A 26,375-nucleotide genomic window follows, 5' to 3' on the forward strand; every position below is an offset into this window, starting at 1 on the left:
GGAAACTAGAAGAAAATGTTATTGCAAACCCCATTGACTATAGCCCTTTTTTTTGTTAAACCATGGCAAATGGTAAGACTTATAGGGATGAAACAAAAAAATACACTTGATGAATTCCCATTTAAAAATGTTTTCCATTTAATTGTTAACAATCTCTTTAAGAAATCCAAAATAAAAATTAACTTCATAAAAAGAACACTATTTTTGAAAAATACAATCATTTAAATAAAGCATGTACATTTTCCTTTTATTTTCCCCTTTTTCCTCCCCCAACAAAATGAGTTAAGGACCTGAGCAATGCTGGGTTAGCATGTGAGTAATATATATAAAATAACCTCATGCCTTTTGTTATCCTAATGTTGTTAACCAGAAAGGCAAGAACACAGCTTACAACGTTCAGATTTGCACCTGTATTTTGAATGTTATGGACTGAGTCAAAATCTTGGCTCCCAGCTTGTCCAGAGTTTGGCTCCAGGTCCAAACTTTTGGCTTATTTCCAGTGTATTGGACAACCTAGTCCACCAGGCTCTAGAAAGTTACTATTTCATTAACATGGGAGGGGCCTAAGTTCTGCATGAGAAAAATTAAAGGGAAGATCCAAGTGCTAGTACAAATCTCACTACTACTAAAAGCAGATACAGTGTTATAAGCACCAGCACATGCTGCAATGCATCTGGGTGGCACATGCATCTCTAAGGCAGCTGCTTGTTTCAGTCCAAGTGCTAGGAATGAACTTGCCTGTAATGAGGCACACTGAAATCTCTAATGCAAAGGCTGCAGTTAGGCAAAAAGAGGTAGGCATAGGCTCAAGAAAGGCCAGCTGGATCTCTTGCCATAAGAAGCTTAGAATGGTGTGACTGGAAGCTGTTGGTATGTGCCAACAGCCATGGATAAGGATAATTGCTGTAGCTCAGTCCTGTATGGGTTGAAGTGTGTTTGTAGGTATGGGGAAGAGTTCTCACTCCTCTTCCTGCAGTAGCTATTGCCTGTTGACCTGGTTCTCCGTCAACTGTAGTGCTTTAGAATGGAGCAAAATGGATGTAAAATGTGACCCAATCCAAACAGTGCTGGGAGACTATGGCAGAGTCCCAGGAGAATCCAGTATACATACATACGCTGAAAGACAGATGGAGTGTGAGGCAGCAGAATAGCAAGTCCTGAATGGGCATCGTAGTGACAGTTCAGCCAGGTGCATGGTCTAGCCCTTCTTGCATGTGCGCTCAAACTCCATCACACCTGTAAGTATCATTGCTGCAGAAGCTGCCCTAACCCGTCAGCAGCGAGTGAAGCGATCGTGCTGGGAGGCAGGTGCAGCTAGGGTTCCGCTGCGTTCAGGCCTCATGCAAGTCTTGGACGGCTGAGCAACTAACTGCTGGGGAGAGTGTTCTGCAAACACACCAGTTAATGACGTGTTGTATAAATGGATTAGCTCAAGGAAGAGCGAGACCATTTTATCCTATTAGCCAGCCAGCAGTTTAGTGTGTTTCCCCTGTGTCGTTATTATGTACGTGGTGTTCAGAAGGGAATGTGGGGGCAAGCGAATGGCAGAGAGCTAACAGGTTAGTCCGGTATTTCCCTCGATTATTATTCTAGTTGTCAGCATCTATTATTCCTATCCCCTGGTAGCTCATAATGCTATGAAGAGTCATCCCTTCAGTTTGTTAATCCTGGCCTGTGACTCCTAGTACAGTACTTATTTATGCAGAAGTATGCTTATTTGCATAAGCAAATGAAGCTAATCCTTCACAAACAAGCCCAGTCAAGTGAAGGTGAAAGGCTCGCTAATACATTGACAGGGTGTTGTTACATGGGGATGTGCGCTTTGGGAAGGTGGGGTGGAACTTAGCACTTCAGGAGATCAAGTGAACTCCGCTGTCTCAGCAGCAGCGGCGGCCTTGTTGTGGCTTCACCAAACCCTTGATGCAGTTAAACTAGAAGAGCTTTGGCCTCTTCAGAGTTGTCCCACCCTCCAGGCTTTTACATCTTAAATCTTTTTTTTTTTTTTTTTTTTGATCTTCATCTAATTGACTCCCCATACATGACTCTCTGCTGGGTTAACACAGCCTGTGGACTAGATCCTGGGCTGAAGAGAGGAGAGGAAGATGGTCCCGAGGCCCCTGGGACACTGCTGTGAATTGGAGCAATGTGAGGGTTTTTATGCCTTACACTGGCGGGAAAGGGGACTTTGCGCTGACCAAGGATCAACTGAACCAAATGCCTGTCTCGTACTTGACAGTCTCATCACACACCCTTCCTATGTGGAAGAAGGGAAGAGAGGCTGCTTTGAGCTGCTTCAAGGCCTGGGGATTTGTCCCATAAAATTCAAATACACAGTATTGCCCACCCTCTGCATTCAAAAATGGTAAGGCAGGGTCCAAAATATCATGAGATTTTATAAACCTAATCCTGCTTTTATGTGCTGTGGCTTGTTCTCAAGATTTTCTCCACAGTCATAGTGGCTAGAAACTGACTTAAAGTGAAAGCTGAGGTTCTCATGCAATCTGTTGTTTCCAGCAGCTGGGGCTTTAAGAAACAAATCACCTGATATAACAAGGCTCTGAATAAAAATGTGAGAGTTGGCAGCAGTGAACACTTGAAACACTACTGTAAATGCTGCATTTAACATTCAGGTTCCTTATTGCAGGTGAAGAATGAGTCAGAAAGAACCAGTTTGAGTCTCAGATCTGAGTGGGGAGGTTTTAGGGCTGGCAGTTAGTTTGCAAGGTTTAAAAAAGTGTTTTTGTTTTCTGAGTTGATTTGATCTGGTGTCACTTTAAGACAATAAACATTGTCATTAGCATATACAGAGCCACTTTTCAGAGTACACCTACCTTTTAAAGGCGCACTTGCTTTCAGATATTTAAAAGCATAACATTTAGATTTTTTTTTAAGTTTTATAAATGTGATGTAATGGATTTGTGACCATAGGCATTGGACACAATTGTTTCTGTCTGGTTTTCATATATATGGAGAAGAGAACTGTGAGCCTGTGGTTCCAAAACACCAACCTTGAGCACTTATAAGCTAATGGAAAATCTCAAGTCTATCTAATTATATAGCCGCCCTTATATAGCTGAAAAGGGTTCTGTCACTATCTGCCCTGTGATTTCAGGGTGCTATATAGCTATGGTTCAGATTCCTGAGGCCAGCAGCCAGCTCACAAGCAAAAGGTCACCAGCCTAGCTCCTCTTTGCAGGATGACACAAACAGCCCCTTTGCATCATGGGCCTCCCCAAATCTGTCCTCCCCAAGTTCTTAAGTACCAAACATGTTGACTATTCCCTTGTAGTTTGTCACCCCAAAGGTGTGAAACCTGCCCTCCAGGTATCAGTTCATTTTGGTGCACATATTCTATACAGTTTGCATAACAAAGACTTGTTTGGGATAAAATTAAACCAAAAGTTTGTTTCATAGAAAAGCAAGAGATTCAACTGTGAAAGAGTGAGGTAAAGCAAACATATATACGTTACCCTGAAAATAAACATAAAGGTGCAACCTCAGGCTTTACATTTAGACAAAATCCCTTTTCTAATACAGGCTACCTAATGCATTTGCACAGTTTCCCAGAGTAGCCGCTAGCTATAGGAAGGATCCAGTGTTCACTGACAGCTTCTCACCTAGATGCTGTCTCTCAGTTGCTGGATGTCCAAACTTATTTTTAAAAGGGTATTTCCTCTGTTGAAAACACAGCCACAGACGCACACAAAAAGGGCAATTCTCATTTGGTGGCTCAGGCCCCAGAGAATGGAGTGGGCAGGTTGCTCTGCATGCTGCCCTACACTTGCCTGCAGGCACCTCCCCCAATAGTTCCCAGAGCTGCAGGGATAGAGCCTGCAAATGAAGGAAGCATGGATGGACTCAGAGCTTCCTGATGCTTGCAGCTCTAGCCTAGCATGGGGGTGGGGAAATGGTGGGGAGTAGCAGTGCATGGAGCCAGACACCTCCCCCTCCCCCTCCCCGCCTAACGCCAGTCAGCTACAGCCCAGGATCCCAGGCTGCACATTTGGAGATCTTTTTGTAGGGCCTCCCTTAGCCCAGGGCTGGATTACAGCCTAAAGATCCTTTCTTAATCCAGTCCTTTACACAAATACATGAATTCATAACCATGGTCTTTTTACAGGTCTTGTAATGGCCATCAAGTTCAGAATGTTATAAGCTTTCATAAAATACCTTTATTTGATATATTTTATAATATAACACCACAATATGCATAAGATCATTAATGGCTTATTTTGGGGATTTAAACCTTCTGTTTTCCCCTTGGAGGAGTTCCTTACATTTTAATTTTTCATGAGTGTCTCACAATTTTTAATGCATTTCTCTTTACAACGCTTCTGTGATGTAGAGAAATGCTATTATCCTCAAGTTTCAAATGGAGTATTGTCACATAGAAAGTGACATGCCCAAGGTCACATAAAAAGTCTGTAGTGCAGCAGGGAATTGTATATTGGCTAGCACCCAGTAGTAGAATAATTTGTAATCACAAGGGTCCTCCAACCACTAGATGGCTACATAGGCAGGAAGGCATCAGTAGATCTGACTTTCATTGAGTAGAGGACACTGTTGCATATATAGGCCTAAAGTTTTGAAGGGGAAAGTTTGATATTGAGCAGTTGAAGGGATTTTATTTTGGGCTCAAAAAGATTATTTTTAGCAGCACTGTTGAGGCTGAGGGAATCACTTTCTAGTCATAATATATAGACCCACAGATTTCCTTGATCAGCAAGCATTTACTGGGGAAGAAAGCAGCAAATGAATTGGTTTCCACCTTTCATTGAGTCACTCCCTTTTTAGAAACAGCTATGCAATTTAGGGACTTCTAGTGCCCCACCAGAATAACTAGAAGGACACAATTCAATCCTTTCACATGCCAACAGCTAATAAGAAAATTCTGGATGGTTATGTCAACGCTGTTCTCCACTCTGGCACTTCGAGTGCAGAAGGTCAGGGCCCACAAGAGACCCTAAAGTACCCGGTCTTTAAAGGCTTTTGTTTAACAAAATTCCCCAAGGTCACAGACTTCCTGGCCTAAGGTGGTACACTGCCACAACCCAAATGCAAAACCACCCCAAACCCTTTGAAGCCAAGAAGAAACAGTTGGGAATTTCTTCTCCTGGGATAATTCCAAACTCTTTAACTTTCCCTTAGGAGAGAGCTGGGAAACAAACTGTAATTTCTTAATAATAGACCTTCAGTCTCAAGCACATGCACACAGAACCTCCTGCTTTTTCTTAGGACATAGGAATTAAATCATAGTCTTAAAAAGATTAGTTTTATCAACAAAACAAAGGAGATATATTTGCTGAAATATACTTGGTTGCTAGGTGTGAGAGCAACTTAGAAAAAAGAGATTAAAGCACAGAGAATTGCTTTCCTATGATTCGGTGTCAGTTACAATGTGCAGGGTGGGTTCAGCACAGAGGAGTTTAACCAAACTAAAAACAAAGAAAATAACCTGATTGAGTCTAACGAAACATTCTCTGTTCACTGACATATCCTTTGTTCCAGAGTTCAATCTTTCCTTAGGCATAGATACCGCTAAAAAATCCACGCCTTTATTCCTGGTTCAGTCCATCACTTTATCCCCAAGTCCTGCTCTAAACTTACACTCAAAGGAAAACCGAAACAGGCAAAACTTGTTCCATATCAAAATCTTTCACTCTTTTCCCATTGGCTGTCCTGGCTCCCTGCCAATACTTCCTGGATACCCACTGATCTGGGTTTAACCCTTTACAGGCAATTTAATTACTGAATGCTGGGATGTCTGGAAAAGAGTAGTATTCCTCCCATCCATCGCAGGACATATGTTGGGCCTTATGGATAATATGTGCCCCAAAATGCCCTCTTCTCTCTTCTGGTGCTGCAGCACTCCAAAGGGAGCAAGAAGGTGGTATAGCAGTTATGTAACCGTTCTGCCAATAGCAAACATTGCTGGTAGGATTTCAGCTCGTATCTAAGCCAGGATGTATTCCTTAATATGTCCAAAGGTCTCTTGCTGTGATTGCAAAAGTGATATGAACCATGGAGTCATCAGCTAACATGTTGGGCAAGACTGGACATTCCTTATGGACAGCACTGGAGTTGGCATCAGGAACCAGGGGAAGAAATGTCACATTGGCAGCAATGAATCAGAAGCTTATGAGCTGTTTCTGAGGACCTCCCTTCCAGGCTTGACAGCTGTGAAATTAGAGCCCCAGACATCCCAACAGGATCTTGCAAACAGGAGAGTTAACGCATCATCTGAGTGGTGGCGAATCTTGGCACATACTATACAGATGAGCTGGAGTGAAAGGGATTTAATGAATGCCGCCTCTGTGTTTATTTTTCACCTTCTAGGTGTCTGAGTTTTCAGACTGGGCTATTTCCAAATGCAAATGTAGTTTTGCTAGCATACGGCCAGAGAGAAAACTGAGTAAGGACTTTACTATTTGGCTGTGAATTAATAGATGGACCTGATGACATGCTTTGCAGGGATGTGACTGCAGAGCGGAGCACTCTCCCCTGAGTACATCCAGCTCTCTGGCTTCAGAAATCAAATCTTAGGGCTGTTAGCAAAGGTGTCTTTGCTGATCTGGCCAGTTTTTGCAGTGCATAAGGAGATGAGCCACCTATAAAGATACCTGGTGACCGTATGTCATAGAGCCAACTCAGAAACAATAGGGAGTCAGTCACCTTTGTACATTCAGGAAACCCATTCCCTAGAGAGATCATAGCTCTATGCAAGTCAGTAATTGCACTTTGTACTAGCTGTAGCTTCCAAGTGGTACTCAAGGGTTGTCCAAAAATAGTCTATGGGGTTATCAGGTGTCATTGATGCTATCTTGGACTTCAAGAACAGTTGGGATCCTGAAGCACTGTCAGATGGCAGACCCCACTGACCTCTGATACAGCAATTAGAGTTCTATTTTGTTCTATTCTGGATTGGTTCTTATGCTGTCTTTCTTACTATAGGATCTGAATGCCTTCCATCATTGCTTTACATGAAGTGACTAATATCTGTCATGTGTAGTTTGTTTAGCTCTTATTCTCTTCCTTGGGTGGGAGAGAGGGGGAATTTTGTGTATAGCGAGTAGTTGCTTCCCCATGCTTAAGCTCAGATTTTCATATGTGCTGCCTGACTTTGATTATATAACCTCAGATGACACGCAGAATCTGATCTTAAGAGGTGCTGAAGATCCATAATTGTAACTGAAATCAAGAGGAACACTAGGGGCTTCATAAAGGCTAAATATCAGGCCCAAGATGCCAGCCAAAAATGAAGGCTCCCACATTTAATGGACTCTTTGGAAAATGTACTCTTTAATCCAGCTGTAGCTCAGCTGCCGCATCTGTAAAATGGGGAATACTTCCCTTCTTCCGGTCGGAGTGTTGGTGCTATACCCATCAGTGGTTTTGAGAAGCTCAGATACTGTCTTTGGAGGGTGTAAGAGGATGGATGAGGTAATGTCTCTGTTTGGACTTCTGGGACTTGAACAAGAGCTCTGTGTAACCTGTCTCGCTCACTTAACAGAAATTGCACAAATTAAAGCTACTACTGCCCCCACCTTGTCTCTCTAATACCATTTTAAATAACTTCAACAGTATTCCATATTAAAGGTCAAAATCACTGTAGTTTGCCCTATTGTTACCTTCCTTTCTGCTTCTCCCCAGGGTTATGGACACATTGTGTATTATTTTTCATTAGGGCTCCTGGTGCAGTGGCTGTGTAGGTGAATATAGCAGCCATTTAACACACACCAATAATAACTCATAGTCAGGCTCACAGGCAACCTGGGATGTTAGAGCCTATTTTACCGGAAGACCAAAAGAAGATGGGCCAGGGTATCTGAACTGAGATTTTGGTTTAACGTTTTATGTGAAATGTTCTGTTCTGGCCCTCAGTTCTGGCCTGCAGGGTTAACCGTGGCAACAGACTCGAGTCCAAGTGTAGGACATAAACTCAGAGGGCTTAATTCATTGTTGTGCTAGCCATAAAGCCAATAGATCCAGGCTCTGGGGAATTCCCTTGATACAGGGGAATTGGTCAGGAGCAAGGGATTGATTTTTTCCTCCCCATTGCAGCCATCTTCTGCCATAGAGGGTGTGGCCGAGGGAAAGGGTGCCCGACCACAGTAACGCCGGCCTCTGGTTGGTCCCAGCTGCTGCTAACAGATGGTCTTGTGGAGAAACTGGGGGGTTGTCAGGGAGGGAGAACCTGAAGGAGCCAGGTCTAATGCTGAGCTCTGATTGTGTCCAGCAGGCATTTTAGAGGAGGCTCCTGGTAGAGAGGGCAATGTATGGGAGAGCAGCCCTTGCCTAGTTACTGGAGATGACCTCTCCCCATATCCTCAACCGTTCTTCCCAGCCTTGTTTTATATACAGTCCTGCTGAAACCCCCTCTCGAGCTGATGGGGTGAGACTGCAGCGTGTCAGATGGCATGGGTGTCCCATCCCCCTACCCCGACCCTGCCTGCACCCTGCCACGCGGTGAAACATAGGTGGAATGCAGTCAGGCAGAAGCCTGCAGCAGCGTGCCTCACAATAGCCACTTTGTGCTGGGGCCTGACCTCATCTGGCCCGCTTGCTGCAGCTGCTCCCTTCCCTGCACAGGCATTAACCCTCAGCAGGCCAGGCCAGACACAATAATTGTTGGGGAGGTGGGTGGGAATCACTTTACCCCATCACAGCACCAGCAAAGGAAGAGAGTAGGTTGCTGTTTCCACCCTAATGAGTGGCTGGTGTCCAGAGGTCTCTAGGAATGCCTGCAGGGGGGGACACTGTGTGGTTGCCCTAAAGGAACCTTCACCTGGCCACATGCTGAACTTGCCTTTTGGCAGCTGCAGTTCTTGTCTGGGAAGTGGATTAGTGCCCCTAAAAAGCACCAACCCTGGAGGCTGAACCCTGGACAAAAAGAGCTACTCCCACCCTAGCTGTCCAGCTCATACCACTTCTAGGGGCAAGAGGGGAGCTCTTCCGGTGGCCCCGTTGAGTCCTTCGCTTCTCTGATGGCTCTGCCAAAAAGGGGGCCAAGTGAGTGATTGTAGTTTTGGTGATGTGGATGCCCACACAGTGTAACTGGACAGAAACCTCCCTGCATCCTTTGCATCACCCACCAAGGAGCCACGGGAGGGCTATGGCTTTTCATTGCTAGTGCCCTGGGCCTAACTTGGCCAGTTGATCTAGAGGTAAAAGGCCAGGGTTGCCCATTGCTAGTCCCCTGAGCAATCTAATCCTGGACCCTTCCACAGATCCATCCTGTTCTTTATATATGTTTTCCCTCGCCCTTGCTTACCCAATGTTCTCCCTTCTCTCTTACTACACTCTCTGCAAGTTTGAAAGCTTCTGCTAGGCTTAAAAAGGTGATGTGCCCCAGGATCATATGTTCATTTTGCTTCATAAATTAATGTGGCTGTCTTAAGAGGGCAGAATGCACATTGGAGGCAAGGTGTCTCTTTAAAGGTTTCCTTCTAAGTAAGCGGGGGCAGGGGGTGTGATCTCTGCCTTTTTTACTTTTTGTATTATGGATGAGGAAAGCCCTGAAAAGTTCTTTTTCAAACATTTTTTCCCCTGCATTTTATTTGTGTATTAGAAATCCAGATCTTGCCTTTCCTGTTTTTCCTAGAAGACTGTATGAACTACAGGAGAACAGTAGTGGTATGATATCATCTTTAGCCAAGGCTGCTGACAGAATTGCTAGGCCCCTGGGCAAAGTGAGGGAGCAGAGGCCTGGCTCTGGACCCCCCAGAAGGGATGGGCCCTCAGACAGAAGGGGTTGTCCTGGGGACTACCTTCCCCCAGCCAGCCCTTCAGTACTCCTTGGCCTCAGGGCTCCAGCAGAGATTTAAAGGGTCTGGAGGCTTGGATCCTTTTAAATCACCAGGCCCTGGGGCAGCTGCCCATTTTGCCCCCATTTTGGCAGCCTGTCTTTTAGCATGGAAAGTAAACCTAGCTGACGGCAAGTGACTATTATTCAGGTTGTTTTTAAATTTCATCGCTTCCTTGTGAACACCTATTTAACTCCTACCCCAGATAAAACACAACGCACCACACACACACCTCCAATTATAGGCTGAGAGCACTCCCAGTACTGTATAAAACCAAGGAAGGGTAGATCTGACATTCCTTTTATTATAACAAAGGCTTGATCTGCACATATAGTACAGTAGTTAAGCTAAAAGGTGTATTTTAAAATCATTTTTATTAAACTGGTGCAAAACCTTTAGATGAACAAATGATCTGCTTAATATAAATTGAAATAAGCCAAGTTGAAAGTGAATGAAGAATGTCCATTTAAATTAAATTGATGTAAGCCGATAGTAAACTGAATTAAGATTATTCACAGAGGAGTTTGCACCAGTTTAATGAAAATGATATTAAAATAATTTTAGTTCTATCAAGTGCAACTTTGGAGTGGAAAAAAGCCATGTGGTTAAAAAAAGAACAAAACTATCTTTTTTATTATTATTACATAAGTTGTGGCGGTAGTAAAAATGAAACCAGGATTTTAAAAAAAAATTAATATATAAATATTTGTGTCTGAAAACCAGCCTTAACTCTCTGCCCATCTGCCTATTCAAAGTGTAGTGTGATATTTTGCATGTGTACATTTGAAGAGGTTGTCTCAACTGCAGGTATATTTGAATATTATTAACTTTTGGCACCTTCCTTTCACTCTTCATTTCCATAGTTTTAAATGCTCATTTAAAAAAAAAAAAGGCATCATGATTTAGAATTCATATATGTTAACATTGATATTAATTAGTGAAGCAACCTTAACTTAAAGGGAGATCCTGTTTTTTTTGTCTGTTAATATAGATTGTAAAAAACTTGATTGCTTAGTAGCTTGTGTGTGGTTGTAGAAACAAAGGTTCAGTGACTTCTTCTGGACAGAAAGGGTATGTCTACATTGTAACACTATTTCAAAATAACTAGTGCTATTCCAAAATAACTTAGTCCACATCTACACAACAAGCAGTTATTTCAAAATAGTATCAAAATACTGTCAAGCTGAAAGACTTCTTACTCCAACTTCTGTAACCGTCGTTGTATGAGGAATAAGGGAAGTCGGAGGAAATTATTTTGAAATAAGTGCTGTGTAGACTCTCCCTATTTTGAAATAAGCTATTTCGAAATAAGCTATGCAGTTGACGTAGCTCAGTTTGAGTAACTTATTTCGAGTTAAGCCCTGCAGTGTAGACCCAAACAACTGCTCAAAGCTTGTCATAGCCTCTATACTGCAAATGCTTACATGGAGATTCTGCAATAGCACAAGTGTAGAGGAGGGTTGTGCTTTAAGAGCAGCAGGATCAGTAGTTTTGTCTCTGCTGCTTACAGACCTCTCTGAATGGCAGTGCTTTACAGCCAAATTCTAGAGCTGTAGGTTTTGGGTTAGTTGCAATATTTTATTCAGTGGCTCTGTAACTCTCTAAGTAATTATATTGAATCACTGCAATTTTCCTTTAAATCCTAGTCTGGGATAAAGGCGATCGCTGTGCATGCTCTTGTGTGCAGGAGGTGGAGTGGGTGGGAGGATTTTTTAAGCTGAATTGATTATGCTGTGCTCAGAAATTTAACCCTCAGCTTTTACTTCAGAGAGGCTCAGCATGTGGTCCTGGAAGAAACTTTTCTTTTCTTCAGTGATTTTTATTTTTGCCTTCACTTTGGAAGACACCGGCATGGGACAATGTGCTTTCCATCGCTCTGATAACTGTAGTTCAGTTTCTAAAGCCTATGGCCAATTTGACAGGAGGGACATTTAAGTTTATATTCCCTTTATTGCAGAGAGAAGAAGGGTAGTCTTGTGGTTAAAATACAGGCCTCAGAATGAGGGTCCAGTTTTATTCGCTGCTCTGCCACTCGTTTGTGACAGCAGGCAAATCATGTAGCCACTGTGTGCCTCAGTTTCCCCATTTGCAAAATGGGAACTTAAGGGCTGCTAGCAGGGTAACACAGTGATTACTAAACTGGGTGTGACTCTTCTCTTATGGGCCTTTCCTTCTGGCGTAAGCTGCTCCAAGTCATGCAGCCATGTTAATGTTACTTCAACCATGTCTGTACTTATGCGTCTGTGAATTAATGAGTCTCTGCGTCTCAGAGCCGGACTGGGATGTGGAAAGCTCTAGACAGCCAGGATGAAAAGGGGCTGCTTGGAAAGTCCTCACATTGTTGCTAGGCAGCAGCATGCTTTAGCTTCCTAATCTGAAAGGCAGCACGCGGGCTTGGCAGTGTACTGGCTCTGGAACCAAAGGGATGAAAAAACATACAAAGAGGCTTGACTTGATTTTGTAATTGTTCCACCGCTGGGGTGCTGCAGCCCACCAGGGAGAAGGGTGCTGGCAGTGTGACTAGAAGCAATGCAGCAAGAAATCTCACTGGCTGAAACAACAGCTAGATTCAGCCTTATTTTGAAGGGCAAAAATATTTAATTTCCTGCCATTTTATGCCTCTCTGCATCTCCTAGATCCTCACGGCAAAGCTGAAGTGCAGCACAGTTATTCTCACCTTATTATCTACCTAAGCAGAAGCAGGACATCTCTGCAGTCTCAGAGGAGAGCACTTTCTGAGCAGAGATTTTATGGCTCAGCTTTGCAGTTCTGAGAACCTGGGTGAGGCACAGAGCTTAAGGCCGGAGGGATCACCACCTCATCTAGTCAGACCTTCTGCATATCACAGGCCACCAGCAGCCACACACCAGGCCCGGCAACTAAAATGAGACCAAAGTATTTTAGCCAATAGGAGACTAGACTATTGCGTGCAACAGGCAGAGAATAGAAGGGACAAAGAGGCACCACTTCCCCAAACCTTGGCACCTCTTGAAGTCTCCTCATCCCTGGATTTTGCTTCTGTACTCAAGGACAGTCCAGCAGGGAACAAACCAGAGAGATTATTGTCAAGTAACAAGTCTATGCTACCTAGGACTTCCTAGCTGTCACCATGAAAGAAGGGATGGAACTAAAGTCACCTCACTTTTAAAGATCAGCCCTCCTACTTTAGGGAAAAGAGATTCTGCAATATAGGGTTTATGATACAGCTGAGGAATACTAATTCCATTCAGTGGGGTCTGTCTGTCTATCCCTCCACTCCCCAGCCAAGCCAGTTCATTAAAATAAGTGGAATAGGTTGGATCTCCGTGCTCTGGCACCCTCGAGACCTGACTGGTCTTGAATGAGAGATTTTGCCGGACTGGAGTAGGTCATTTCTGGTGCTCTGGCCCAGCTGGACTTCCATGGCAGGGCTCCCACCTGCTAGCTCCCCCTACAGCCAGCCCAGCTGCAGGGTTTCTGCCTCTGGCCTTCCACCAGAACGCTCTGATCCAGCAACATCCGTGGTTCTGCTGGACCACAGATGTTGATGGACCAGAGGGTCCCAGTTTAGAGAGGTTAGAACATAAGAACGGCCATACTGGGTCAGACCAAAGGTCCATCTAGCCCAGTACCCTGTCTTCTGACAGTGGCTAATGTCAGGTACTCCAGAGGGAATGAACAGAACAGGGAATCATCAGGTGATTCCTCGCTCCCCTCTGCCCATTCCCAGCTTCTGACAAACAGAGGCTAGGGACACCATTCCTTCGTTCCTACCTATCCTAGCTAATAGCCATTAGTGGACCTATTCTCCATGAATTTATCTAGCAAGTTCAACCTGTATTTATTCAAGTAGTCTGTGGATTCTTTTTTAAGATCATTAGGTACCTATGTAGGGGCAGTTACAGTCACAATGAATTGTCCTCCCATTTAGCCAGAGGCTGGGTTGAGTAAACATCAGGGCCTTTGTGTTCATACTAATCTGAAACACGTGATTTGGAAGAGTGCCTTGCTAGGGTCAAAGGATCTAGGAGTGGGATCCCTTGAATCAATGGAAGCTGGGCTGGGGGATTGAGAGGTACCACACTTGTCTCCGGTGAGCAGAGGCTGGGCAAAGCAGGCAACTCAACAGAGCCTTTCTCTCCTATAGAGTTCCTTTCAGCTGTGTAGCCCAAATTACTTTATAAGCATCACGGAAGCTCTCTCCCATCATGGAGGACAGCGGAGTAGAATCAGCTCAGTTTTACAAAGGCATGGACAGATCAATTGACTTGCTCAGAAAGCTTATAACAGGGGGATTAGAACCTAGAAGCTCTGGCTGCCCTGTTCCTAGCTTTAGCAACATTCCTCTGTCAGAGGTGGGTTTAGAAGCCAGGAGTCCTGATTCTTACGCTCTCATCGCTAGACCGTGCTACTCCCTCTTGTATATAGGGTTGCCAAATACCTTCACAAAAAATCCCGAACAGGCAGGGAAAAATTGGTTGAGCAAAAAAAAAAAAAAAAGCTGTGCTCCTTGCTTTCCCCACCCTCACAGATGCCGCCAGCCATCCATCCAAGGAAAACAGAAAATACTGGACATTTTACATGTCCGGTATTCATTTTCTTTCTCTCTCTCTCTCTTCTTTTTTTTTTTAAACCATATGGAAGGCCAAAATACTAAACTGTCCAGGCGAAAACCGGACATCTGGCAACCCTGCTTGTATGCAGATCATCCCCTCGGAGCCAAACAGCGTGTACACTTTTTGACTTAGGGAGGATTCACTTTACCCACCCAGACAGTGGGTAGATCTGCTGAGAGTGAGGCATCACAGCAGCTTTGTAGAAGCTTGCAGTGAGGATGAAAACCTTTAAGACCCCATAACTCTTGCAGTTAGTATCTTTGTAAAGGATACTCAGCCCCATTAGGTTCTCCACCCTTGCATCTCTCCCAGCAGTTGTGGGAAGGGGAGTATCTTAAAAACAAGCAGTCATCTTTCAATAAATACCAAGTTTACAGTAACTCCCTGGCAGCAGTGCTGGGAATGGAGCCCTGCATTGTTTTATAGGAATTCCCAAAGAATTATTTGTTGAACCAGATGGCACAGGCCTGGGTAGCACCTACTTTGTGCTAATCGCTGCTGGAGTCCCTTCAGGGACTTTGGGGCCGAACTGACCCCATTGACGGTGGTTCTAGGGCAGAATTCTGGGATGGTAACTAATACATGTAGCTGCAACAAAGCCCTTTGGTGGCCTATGCAAATGGAGGATTCAGGCAACTAACTAGTCATATTTGTTAGCTGTTAACTAATCAGTCCTCAGATTTGGGGTTGTTTGGACTAAATGCATTTCAAAATGTAGGTGCTCTATCAGCTTTCAAAACATACTGCAAGACTAATTCTTTTGCCAAGAGTCTGGGGAGAGATGTATTTGTGGAGGGCTGGTAGCCCTGTCTTGATATTTGTACTGGTGGTAGGTAGCTTTTTTTCCCCTTTGCACATTTTGGGAGGTTCTTTTGTTTTCTTTGTTTGTACGAGTATTGTAAAGGTGTGTTTACTTGCAGTAGATTAATTAGAGCTGATGAGAAAATGGGTTTACTTTTTTCCAGTGATCAAAAACTTGTAGTTTCCATGGAAATTTGTTGTTTTGTTTCAGGACACAAACTTCTTTTAATCTCAGTTGTTTTGTTTTGGGTTTTTTGTTTTAGTTTTCAGATGCTTTGTTCCATCTTTAAGTATTTTGGCTGCTTTTTCCCTGGAAAAAGGAAGAGAAAGTTTAAAAACAAAAGTATGAAAAGGTGGGGAGTACCCCAGTCTTCTGAGTTTACTGTTTTCCAAATGGCAAAAGATGGAAACCAGACAAAGTGGGGGAAAGTTTTTCAAGTTGAAAAGCAATAGCAAAGTGTAAGAAAGTGAGGAAGAAAACACTTTTCTATGCTTTGTTGTAATTTTCCAATTGGTAGAAAGCAGAAAGTGGGGAGAAAGCTACTCTTTATTAAAAAAAATAATAATAATGGTGTGTCCTCCAAATTTTTCATTTTGAAAAATTTCACGGACAGATTTTTCTGTAAAATATTGTTTTTCCAATAAAACTTAGTTTCCCGCTAAAAAAGTTGTCAGATATTTTTGGACTAACTCTGATGTTATTCAGGCCTTCCATGTCTGGGTACTGTATAAAATTTCCTGATAAACAGAGGCAACACTACTGGGACTCAAGTTGTGTGGAAGCCTGTTTGTCTGTAGCCGTTTTCTATAACAAACTAGGGATGTAAAAGAGTAGTTGAATAGTGAACTACCCAATAAGTCTAGGCTTATTGGGTAGTTGAGCCAACTACTCGCATTCTATATACCCCCTTGCTGCCTTTATGTCAGAAGCAGCAAGAGGTGGGAGGGGAGCAGGAGCCAGTGGCTTAAAGGCCAGTTCCTCCCAGCACCGTCTCTGCAGTGCGGGGGGAGGGGGACAGAAGTGCAGCACGGGCTCGGCTCCTACTTCATTTAAACTGCAGAGCTTTAGCAGGGGTAGCAAGCACCCCCCTTATCGACTAATTGAGTAGTCGATGGAAATTCCATCAATTACGCGATTAGCCGCAATTACATTTAACATCCCCATAACAAACTCCTCCTGTTCAATATGTATGGTTCCATGTTTTATGACTAGTGCAATGGCTTTTTGGACTCATGGCAGATGAACCAAGAGCTACGGGTTGGTGTTTGTTTTTAATCTATTGTATAACGCTAAATAAATATAATAAAAACAAATATGGATAATGGAAACATCCATTCTTACCTTAAATAGGATAATTATTTCTTGAAAAAGAATATAAACTCTCTTACTTCAGGACCTAAGGCAGTCACTAAGACTATGTCTACATTACAAGGTTATTCTGAAATAACTTATTTCAAAATAATAACTCCAAAAAACCTATTTCGAAATAGCGAATCCACACTACAGGTAATCCTCAAAATTAGTCCAAGGCAGGCTCCCTTAATGTGGACACATTATCTCAATTTAGAGCCCCAGGAAGCACTGGGGAGTAACTACTTTGAATGACCCTGGGGAATAGTTATTTCGAAATAACATCAGCTGAGTGTCTACACTAACCCTATTTCAAAATAGGCATTATTCCTTGTAAATTCAGGGGTTGTTATTTTGAATTAAATAACAGGCTTGCTGTGTGGATGTGCATCTTGTTATTTTGAAATACCAGGAGTTATTTTGAAATAACTTTGCAGTGCAGACATGCCCTAAGTGATGGAAATTAGGGGGAAAAAACCTTTCCTGTGGGCAAATTCTTCCATAATTGCCCTCTAGAGGGTTTTTTGAACCTTTCCCTAAAGTACTTGGTATTGGCCACCATCAAAGACTGTAGGCTAGATAGACCACTGGTCTGATTTGGTATTCCTGTCTTATCTACTCCTCTGAACCATCCATCTTCGTTGATGTAATGTAAAGTGATTCCCTTGGCTTTGTGTCTGTTCCCTCCACACCACTGCTCCTAACCCATGCATTCCGTTTCTCTTCCAGAAAATGCTGCTCAAGAAGAACTGCGGAGCAAAAACAAGAGTTATTAAAATTCGTGTAAGTTGACTATTTCTGTTATGTTACCAGATGTGTATGAAAGGATGACACTTTTTGAATCTCTACAAATGAGAGCTGGTCTGTGGAGGTTTCCTTTGGGGTGGGTTTTCCTTCGAGTCATTGGTCTAGAGGATTTTTCCAAGCATGGACTGTAATCAACATAATTGAGGCTTGGTGCTAATGCGATCATATGTTAACCTTTCCGCCCTGGAAACCTTGGGCTCAGATCTTGCTTAAAGTAAAAGTCTGTGGCATCCTGTAAATGCTTATGCTTACACAATGTCCCTTCTCCACCAGGAGGGGCCCAGGTCTGCAATAACAGAGTATTGCAGTCTGGGAGTGAGAGGCATTGGCTGGGATCTGCATAAGCCCAGATGCAGAATAGCAAGGAGTGTGGCTGCAGGTTAATAGCTGAAGGGAATTGTGTGGGACTCGGGACCGGAATAACCAGGGATGGGAGCAGCAGGTCAGGACTCTCTTAAGTATTTATGTGCCCTCTATTACCAGAGCATCTGAGTGCCTCACATTCTGTATAAACATATCCTGACAACACCCTAGTAGTGTAGGGCAGTGCTATTAGCCCCACTTTACAGATGGGGAGTTGAGGCCCAGAGTGACTTGCACAAGGTCAGCCAGGAAGTTTGCAGTAGAGCAGAGGATTGAACCAGGTTGCCAGTGCCCTTACCACTGGACCATGCTGCCCTTCTCTAAGTGGGCAATGGCAATGAGGTCCATTGGCAGAGCTTCATGGGAGGGTTTGTACAATACTCTGATAATATATTGACTTTGCTCTAGCTGATGCTTTTACTAACCCTCATCTCAGCGGCATTTTAGCTCCATGTTGGTGAACGGTATCTAGCAATCCTATCTGTAGGGCATGGTGGGAGATTTGCAGATGATCTGCCACACTCTAGTATTCCTCAGACTAAACCAAATGCCTCAGGTGGCTAGCAGCTGAATCCCAAATGATCCTCAGATGATCTGCAGTGCGTCTGTAATACACAGCTGAAAACACCACCAACCTGCTAACCAGAGAGAAGAGAGCAAACATCCCTGGTGCAAAACCAGCCGCTGTTGTTGCAATAATTGCGTTCCCACAGTTCGACAGCTGGAGGTGATGAATGGCAAATGCAAACCAACATGCACGATAGCGTCTTCGTGGTTTACACGGTATCCTCATGACAGCACGCCCCAAAAGCAAACTGAACTGAGAACTGGAGCGTCGAGGCCCTCTGCATACCCAAAGCCACTGTGCTACTTTGCCATGCCTCATTCTCCCCCAGACTTATCCCCTCTGCCAAAGCACTTCAGTCGTGCCCTGCAAGAACCCCAGCTGTGACCCAGCACAAGTCTGATCGTGTCTCTTAACCCTGACTTTTTATTCTAGCTTGAACCTCTAGAAAGCTCTGTCAGTGCAGCTCACTCCTTTCCAGCAGCCATCTCTTGCTGTTCCAGTACTGGCTTCCCCAGGGCTGTGTCTGTCCTGCACACACCTGCTGCCAGTCTCCTCTTGGCTCCTGTATTCCGGTGCAAACAGGGTATCAGGTTCCTTGTTTTCCATACGCACTTTCAATCCGCTTGTCTTTCTGTCCCCGGGCTGCTGGTTAGTTGTGTGCTGCTTGGCTAACAGTTCCCCATGGGCTTCAGGGACACCTACTAGGGAAGGTGAGAGACTCAGGGGTAGGTTTCCCCTAGCACTGTGAGCTCATTACTCCAGCTCACTGGAGAATCTGAGACTGAATTATTCCTTCCCTCCCAACTGAGCCCCTGTCAGGCCTGACTACAGCAAATGAGCAGAACACAAGATTTCTGAGAGGTGGTGTGAGATCCATGCTTCTGAAGTCAAGCCAGGAAAACAGGGTTAGTGGCATTTCTCAATGGTATGAACTTACATGGCTCCCGGTACCGTAGGATTTGGGCACTTCACTGTCTTTATCTTCACATCCCTCCACCATGAGGTGCTGTTATCCCCATCTGACAGCTGGGAAACTGAGGCATGGCTCATGGTTCGCCTGAAATCACACAGGCAGGCTGTGCCAGAGCAGAGACTTGAACTCCGGTCACTTAAGTCACAAGAGGTAGCCCAACCAATGCACAATGGGTGGTGGGTATAAGAGGCATGGGGAGGCAATGCCTTCCCTGGGCCTTAGTGCTCAACATGTCCCTTCATTCTAGTCCTATTCTGACCATTCCTGAAGGTTCCCATCGCAGGCTGTTGCTGCTTGCAGACTGGTGACTCCTCCCTGGAAAGTGGATCTGTTAACTTAAAACTGAAAAGCCTTCCAGTTTGCCAGCTCTATTAGCATAACATTGAATCTGTGAAAGAGCCATTAAATGGTAATAACAATAAAGAGTTCAGTGGCGTTGTAAAGACGAACACATTTATTAGGGTATGAGCGCACAAGCTTTCGTGGGCTATAGCTCACTTCCTCAGATGCTGAAGAGAAAAAGAAAGACAGGAAGAAGAAGGAAAAAAAAGGATACAGAGATGGGACTGAGACATCAGTGCTAATTGAATCCGAATGGCTGTGGCTCATCTCCAACGGTGTCGAGAAGGTGAGAGTACTCGAAGAGGAAAACCGCTTCACTCCTATTGGAATGGGAGAACCACTCCATGTGTTTGTTTAGTCCTTGGTTCACACTATCAAATTTGCATGTGAATTCCAGCTTAGCAGTTTCTCTCTGTAGCCTATTTTTGAAGTTTTCCTATCTGAAAACGGCAACTTGCTAATCCGAAACTGTGTGCCCAGGGAGGTTAAAGTGTTCCCCCCACTGGTTTCGGCATTGATCAGGTAGGTGCCAATCTTGAATTTAATGACAAAAACAGTTGTGTATTACTATGTTGCATAGTTGTGCATTACTATCCTTACAAGACCTTAGTTTAAAATTAGCTTTAAATATTTCGTTAGCTTGTTGCTGAAGATTACAAAATCACATCTCTAAAAAATCCTTGTGTAGATATGTAGATGCACAATCTGAGTATTCAGCTTTAGTCTTAAATGTTTGGATCTTCAGACATATCGTTTTTAAAATAAGTTCTTCAAAAGACCACCCTTCTGTAAAATAAACATTTTAATTTTAATTACTGTAATACAAAACTTGCTTCCAAAATCTTCCTACCTTTTCTAGCTATCTATCCCTACTCCCCTTTCACTCCCCTGTTGATGAGAGCCCTTAAAGCAGTGGTCCCCAACCTTTTGGGGCTGCCAGGCACCCGGGGGCGGGGCTGCTCACATGCTGGGCACCCAGGGGCAGGGCCACACGTGCCTGGGGGCGGGGCCACCCATGTGCTGTGTGCCCGGAGCTGGCGCCACCCACGCGCCACACTCTTGGGACTGGCACTGCAACTGTGCTGCACGCCCAGGGGTGGGGCCGCCCATATGCCGCGCACCCGGGGCCGGAAGAGCCCATGTCCCGCGTGCCCGGGGACGGGGCCACCACCGCCCATGCACTGCGTGCCCAGATTCGGCGCCTGTGCCACGTGCCCAGGAGCTGGCAGCGCCCATACGCCACACGCCCGGGGCTAGGGCCGGCACAGACCTCGCGCCGCGCACCCCAGAGGTGGGGCTGCCTCACTGCCACGTGCCCGGGGCTGGCACTGACCATGTGCTGCGTGCCCAGAGCTGGCGCCACCAACGCGCCCAAGGGCTGACTCCACCCATGCGCTGTGCGCCTGGGGTCGGGGCCGGCCCTGATCACTTGGCGGGCACACAGAAATGGCCCGACGGCCACTATGGCCATGTTGGGGACCACTGCCTTAAAGGAAAACTGTCCTTTTCTTCCAGATAGCTGGACAGGTGAGTTTCCCTTTTACTTCTGACTCTTGATGAACTAGTTTTAAGAGAACCTCACCACCAAAATCAGTCCTTAACTAAGATATACAATCTCTTGTTATGCCTAAAATCTTTGGAAACATATTTTAACATAACCATATAGTGAAATTTAATCAACATGTTTTGCTACAAAAATCACGCAAAATAAATGAGTGTTCCCTTTTTCTAAAAATAACAAACTTTGTTATGAACACGCTATAGCAGCCTGATTAATTTAAAATAATATCTTTGTTTCAGTGAGTTTCAATATGTAGTAATCTGGAATGATTACTTTATGAAGACATAAGAGTATATTTAACATATAAAATCAGCTTAGAAATATTGATGAAGAAAATGTAAAACAGAGAGGGGCTGCATCATGAATTCCCATTATGTTTAATGTTGTGTTCAGTGAGACAACTGACTTGCGCTTACTACAAAGCTTTTGCAAATAAATCTGAGACAAACTTCAGGGTATATCAAAAAACCTGTGATTGACATTATTATTTCCAAATTTAGTGCTTTTAATTAATCACTTTCTGCATGTCCAGTCTTCACAATACTTCTTAGCCTAGCCCTGAGGCCAGTCTCATGAGTTAGTAAGAAATCGACAAGCAAGAAGGGAATGTGAACCCAACCTCCCACTTGCTGGTCACACACCCAACCTGTAAGTTGGACAGAGTTGCTTGCTGGGGCTTTGGCCTGATGAATATGTGCTGAAAGAGGAGAAGCTTGAGCAGAAAAGAGCAAGGGAGGCTCCAGGTCAGAATAGCACCTAGCCCAGGACTTCACTTGAGAGGTAAGAGATGAAAATTAAAATCCCTTCTCAGCAAGTGTAAAGGGGGATTTGAATCCCAAGCTTACACATGCTAAGCACACGCCCTAACTGTGAGGCTCCACAAGGCTGCTTGCAAGTCTTGCAAACCACCCCATGAATATGGAATGAAAATGGAACAACTCTAGCAGAACAGGATGAGGCAGCAAACACCAGGCCATCCCCAGGAAGCCACTTCTTAGTTCAGCAGCTGGACGTTCACTTCAGAGACAGCTGCTCAGGTCCCTTCTCAGGAAGTTGAGGAATGGGTTGAACCCACACAACTGGACACCCAGACTGTTGGACTACACAGGGATTCAGCAATTAGACCTTCCCTAATTTCTACTTGATAACAATGGCACAGCCTCAAGCCACTACAAGGCACAACCCACCTTAGCCTGTTCCTGACTGGGATTCACACTTGAGCGAATGCTATTCAAATCTCTTCTCCTCAGGCAGGGAGAAGGAAACTGAACCAGTGTCTACCCCTCCCAGATACCGCCCTTTGCTTGCAATCCATGGCAGGGGCCAACATAATTTCTTGTGAGGTAACTTTGAATGCCCCACTAAAAAACTGAGGTGAGGGGGGAAAGAGGCTGCAGGCGACCATGTAACCTTTAGCCAAGTGGTGAGGGAGCCTCACTTGTGACTGTAGGGAAGGGAGAGCCCGGCTCCCATTTCAGTATGGGAAAGCCATTTTAGAGGCAGGATATGATAGATCTCTATAAACCGTGTGGAGAAGTGAATGAGGACGTGTTATTCACCCCTTCACATAACGCAAGAGTCAGGGTGACCTGAATAGGCAGCACGTTTACACCAAATCAAAGGTGGTACGTCTTCCTGCAAGGCACAGTGAGTATATGACATGCTCTGCTAGGCGACATCGTGAAGGCCAACCTGTAAATGGCTTCAATAAAAAAGTGAGCAGTTGCATGGAGAATGGCTCCATCAAGGGCTATTGGTCAAGTTAGTCAGGGACACAGAGCCATGCTCCAGGCCAGCGCTAAGGATGTTAAATTGCAGTCATCCGGCTGATTGTGTATTGACTACATGATTAGTCCATAAGGGCCGCTCTGCAGAGCCACAATGGGGATAGTTCCTGGAGCTGGCTAGAGCTGGGACTGAGCTACCCTTGCTTCAAATTAGCTCTGAATTTTAAATGTAGTAAGAGCCAGTCCAAGCCATCGCAAACTGGGGCTGTTTGGTGGCAGCAGCCCCTGTCTGCAGGGGGGCCCAGCTCCCCATCCCCCCAGCTGCCTCTCATAAAGGCAGTGGGTGGGGGGGAAGCAGGTGGTACCGCAAAGACAGGGCTCGGGGATCCAGCTTTTAAGCCGGTTCTCCCCAGCACCATCTCCCACCCCCCTTGCTGCCTTTCAAAGCTTATGCTTATCGGGCAGTCAAGTAGTTGACTCATTCCTAACATCCCTAGCCAGTGCCGTGACTTGATATTTTTGGGCCCAGGGAAAAATATTAATTATGCGCCTCGTCTTCTTAGGTTAGCGTCGCACTCTTTAGTTTTGCAGCTTATTATTTTTACTTGTAGCATCTTTGCACACCTCACTATGATGCGCCTGGGGTGAGCACCTTGCTTCCCCATCCTTGTTATGGCCCTGCTCAAAGCATCCCTAAACCTCAGCCCACCAGCTGATGGGAGTGGCAGACAGTTGGTAGGACAGTTGCCTTCTTCTGTCCTTTGCCTTTGAGATGATGCAAATAGCCAGACTGGGTCAGACCAATGCTTCTGCTGGCCCAGTCGCCCATCTTCCAACAGTGGCTGATACCAGATGCTTCAATTTCCCCCTTGCCTCCTGAGAAGAGAGCTGACGAGGGCTCACCTGCTGCCCAGGTGAATGCCCTAATCATTGGGTCACAAGCTACAGTGATGAGGGCTCCCATCAGATGAAGCTTTTCCACTGTAACTTAACAAGTACTGGGGTGAGATGGTGTATGAGGCTCCCTCTTGAAGACAATGGGGGACTCCTTCAATGTGTTATGGGAGCTGCTGGGTCAAATCCTCTTTTTGTCTCCCTGAAAAGGGTGTATAGGAAGAGGGATGTGCTGCAGCCCATGTACGTGCCTGGGTTATACAGCTAGCTGTGGCAATGGAGGCTGGGGACCACTTGAGCTTGCCTGTTGAAACTGATATACTTTAGCTAAATAGGTAAGATGGTGGCAAGTGGCTTCCATGTTAGGTTGCAGGAGGAATGGAAGCCACCTAGGAACTGCTCATCATGAGAAGAGGTACAGTCCCTCCCCTTGCACCTCACCTTGGGTAGGTAAGCTGCCTCCTGGCTGAGACTGCGAGCGCTGTGTGTTTCAGGTGGACTCATTCCTTCGCAGGGAGCAAGTGTTTATATTTCTTTTCAATTGATTTTTCAGGGGTGAAAGTAACTTAAATTTCTTACAGGTACTGTCCTTTTGCAACCCTCTCATTCCCTGCCCTGAGAACCACCCCCCTCCTCAGGGGGGGTTGCAATACAGTACCTGTAGGAAATGTAAGTATGGGATGGAGTGTGATGGGTTGGGGGTTGTGAAGGTTTATGGGAGCTCAGGGCTCAGTATTGTGAGGGACTCAGGTCAGGACGTGGGGATGTAGGAGGGGTGTAGGAATCAGGATGGGGTGGGAGGGTGGGGAAAGTAAGAGCAGGGGGTTGGGAGCGTGGGAGGAAGTCAGGGCTGGGAATGTGGCCACCATGCTGCCCCGCCACTGGAGCACTGGGGTTGGAGCCCAGTGTGTAGTGCCAAGGCCACCCCCAGCTGGCCAGTCTCTTACCGGTGTGGTGCACTGGGGCACACGGACTTACTTTCACCTTTGCCTTTTACAGAAAGCATGAAGATTGTCCCTTCCTCCTGGGGATCCCCTTGTGCTATAACCCTGCCATTCCTACCCTTCATCCAGCCCTGCCCTTGTTCTTCACTCGCATATACCCTGGCAGAGCTGTGCTTATCTCAGCAGCAACAGGCATGTAGAGGACACAATCTCTAAGTGCCCAGGGGTCTAAAGAGATCTTGCTTGGGCAGGCAAGAGAGAGTGTGGACCTGGGGCCAATCTGATAACTTGTTTGATCAGGGAGATGTTTTTCTGCAATATGAAAATAAAGTAGGGATTAAAAATCAGAACATAAACTCCCCTGTGTTCTTGTTTCAGTCTCAGTTCCTGAGAAAGTCCCCTGCTTGGACAGGGGCCAGGTCCTTGGAATGACTTCGCTGCCTCTTATCTTTGGCATCTGCGTCTAAACGGCTGCTGCAGAAATGCACTGTGGCCTCTTCCCTTATAACAAGGGAACCTTTTAGTTTGGAGTCAGAAGGATGTGTGCTGGCCTTCCCCCCTTTGGCAGAGGCCTGTGCTGTTTGCAAATGAGAAGTATGCCAGGTGGCAGATGCACATCTCTTTGGCTCGGCTCTGCAGTGAGGTGCAGAGAATGTGTCTACCTAGGGAGCTCAAGGGCAATGGAATTTTACATCTCTATCAGCACCTTGTAAACTAGCCTCACAAACAGGTACACGCGATGGCCCTCATTTCACAGGGAGGCAAACTGAGGCACAAACAGGCGATGTGACTTGCCCAAGGTCACACAGCGAGGCTTTGACAGAGACAGGCAGAGAACCCAGGTGACTTCAATGAGGAGAACTCAGTCCTGTGCTTTAATCCCCAAGCTTTCCTTCCTCATCACTTAGAGTGGGTGTGGGAGCACTGATTCCGCTGGGGGAGCATCATTGTTCATCCCAGGTAGTGGGACACCCTTTCCTTCCCTTCTGGGGAGCTGGGACTGACAGCACTGTCGTGTACTGGAAGGCGCTCCAGTGGCTTTCGGAAAAAGGAGTGGGAAGTGAATACTAAAGTTCCCCACATTCTCCTTGAGATTTTCAGTACGGTGTTGAATCTGCTTCTAGAGTCAGTTTCTGATGCTCTTTCATGAAGACTGTGGTCAAACTCCCATGGGTCCTTAGAGTGAAAGAGAGAGAGTGTCCAGAATGGCTCCAGTGCTATGCAGTGCACAGTCCCCTCTGAGGGTACGTCTACACTTGCTCCCTAGTTCAAACTAAGGATGCAAATGTAGGCGACTGAAATTGCTAATGAAGCGGGGATTTAAATATCCCGCGCTTCATTAGCATGATCTTGCCGGCGCATTACTCCACTCAACAGCTGTTTGGAAAGTGAAAGTGTGCACCGGGACACGTTAGTTCGAACCAAACCCCTTGGTTTGAACTAACGTTACTCTTCGGTCGCCTACATTTGCATCCCTAGTTCGAGCTAGGGAGCAAGTGTAGACGTACCCTGAGTGTTCCTACGAGAGTCAAGTGGCTCTGTGAGGGCACTATAGGCATATGGACCTACCAAACAGTGGAGTGATCAGTGTGTGTGTGGGAGGTTCCACTGCTAGCAGTAAAGTAGGCTGGGCCTTTTCTGTATTT

The 26,375-nt window shown here is 45.4% G+C and overlaps 1 protein-coding gene across 5 annotated transcripts in view; it reads left to right on the top strand.

The window, feature by feature from the left end:
• Positions 1-26,375, top strand: part of LOC102444426 (uncharacterized) — an 81,973-nt gene that overhangs the window by 39,284 nt on the left and 16,314 nt on the right. For all 5 annotated transcript variants that reach the window (XM_075925380.2, XM_089777492.1, XM_075925383.2 and 2 more), the window contains one exon: positions 17,280-17,333. In XM_075925380.2, coding sequence (XP_075781495.2) covers positions 17,280-17,333 — 54 coding nt within the window. The remainder of the gene's footprint in view (positions 1-17,279; positions 17,334-26,375) is intronic.

Source organism: Pelodiscus sinensis, chromosome 3, assembly GCF_052426305.1.
Source record: "Pelodiscus sinensis isolate ZL-2025 chromosome 3, ASM5242630v1, whole genome shotgun sequence".
Classification (NCBI taxonomy): domain Eukaryota; kingdom Metazoa; phylum Chordata; order Testudines; family Trionychidae; genus Pelodiscus; species Pelodiscus sinensis.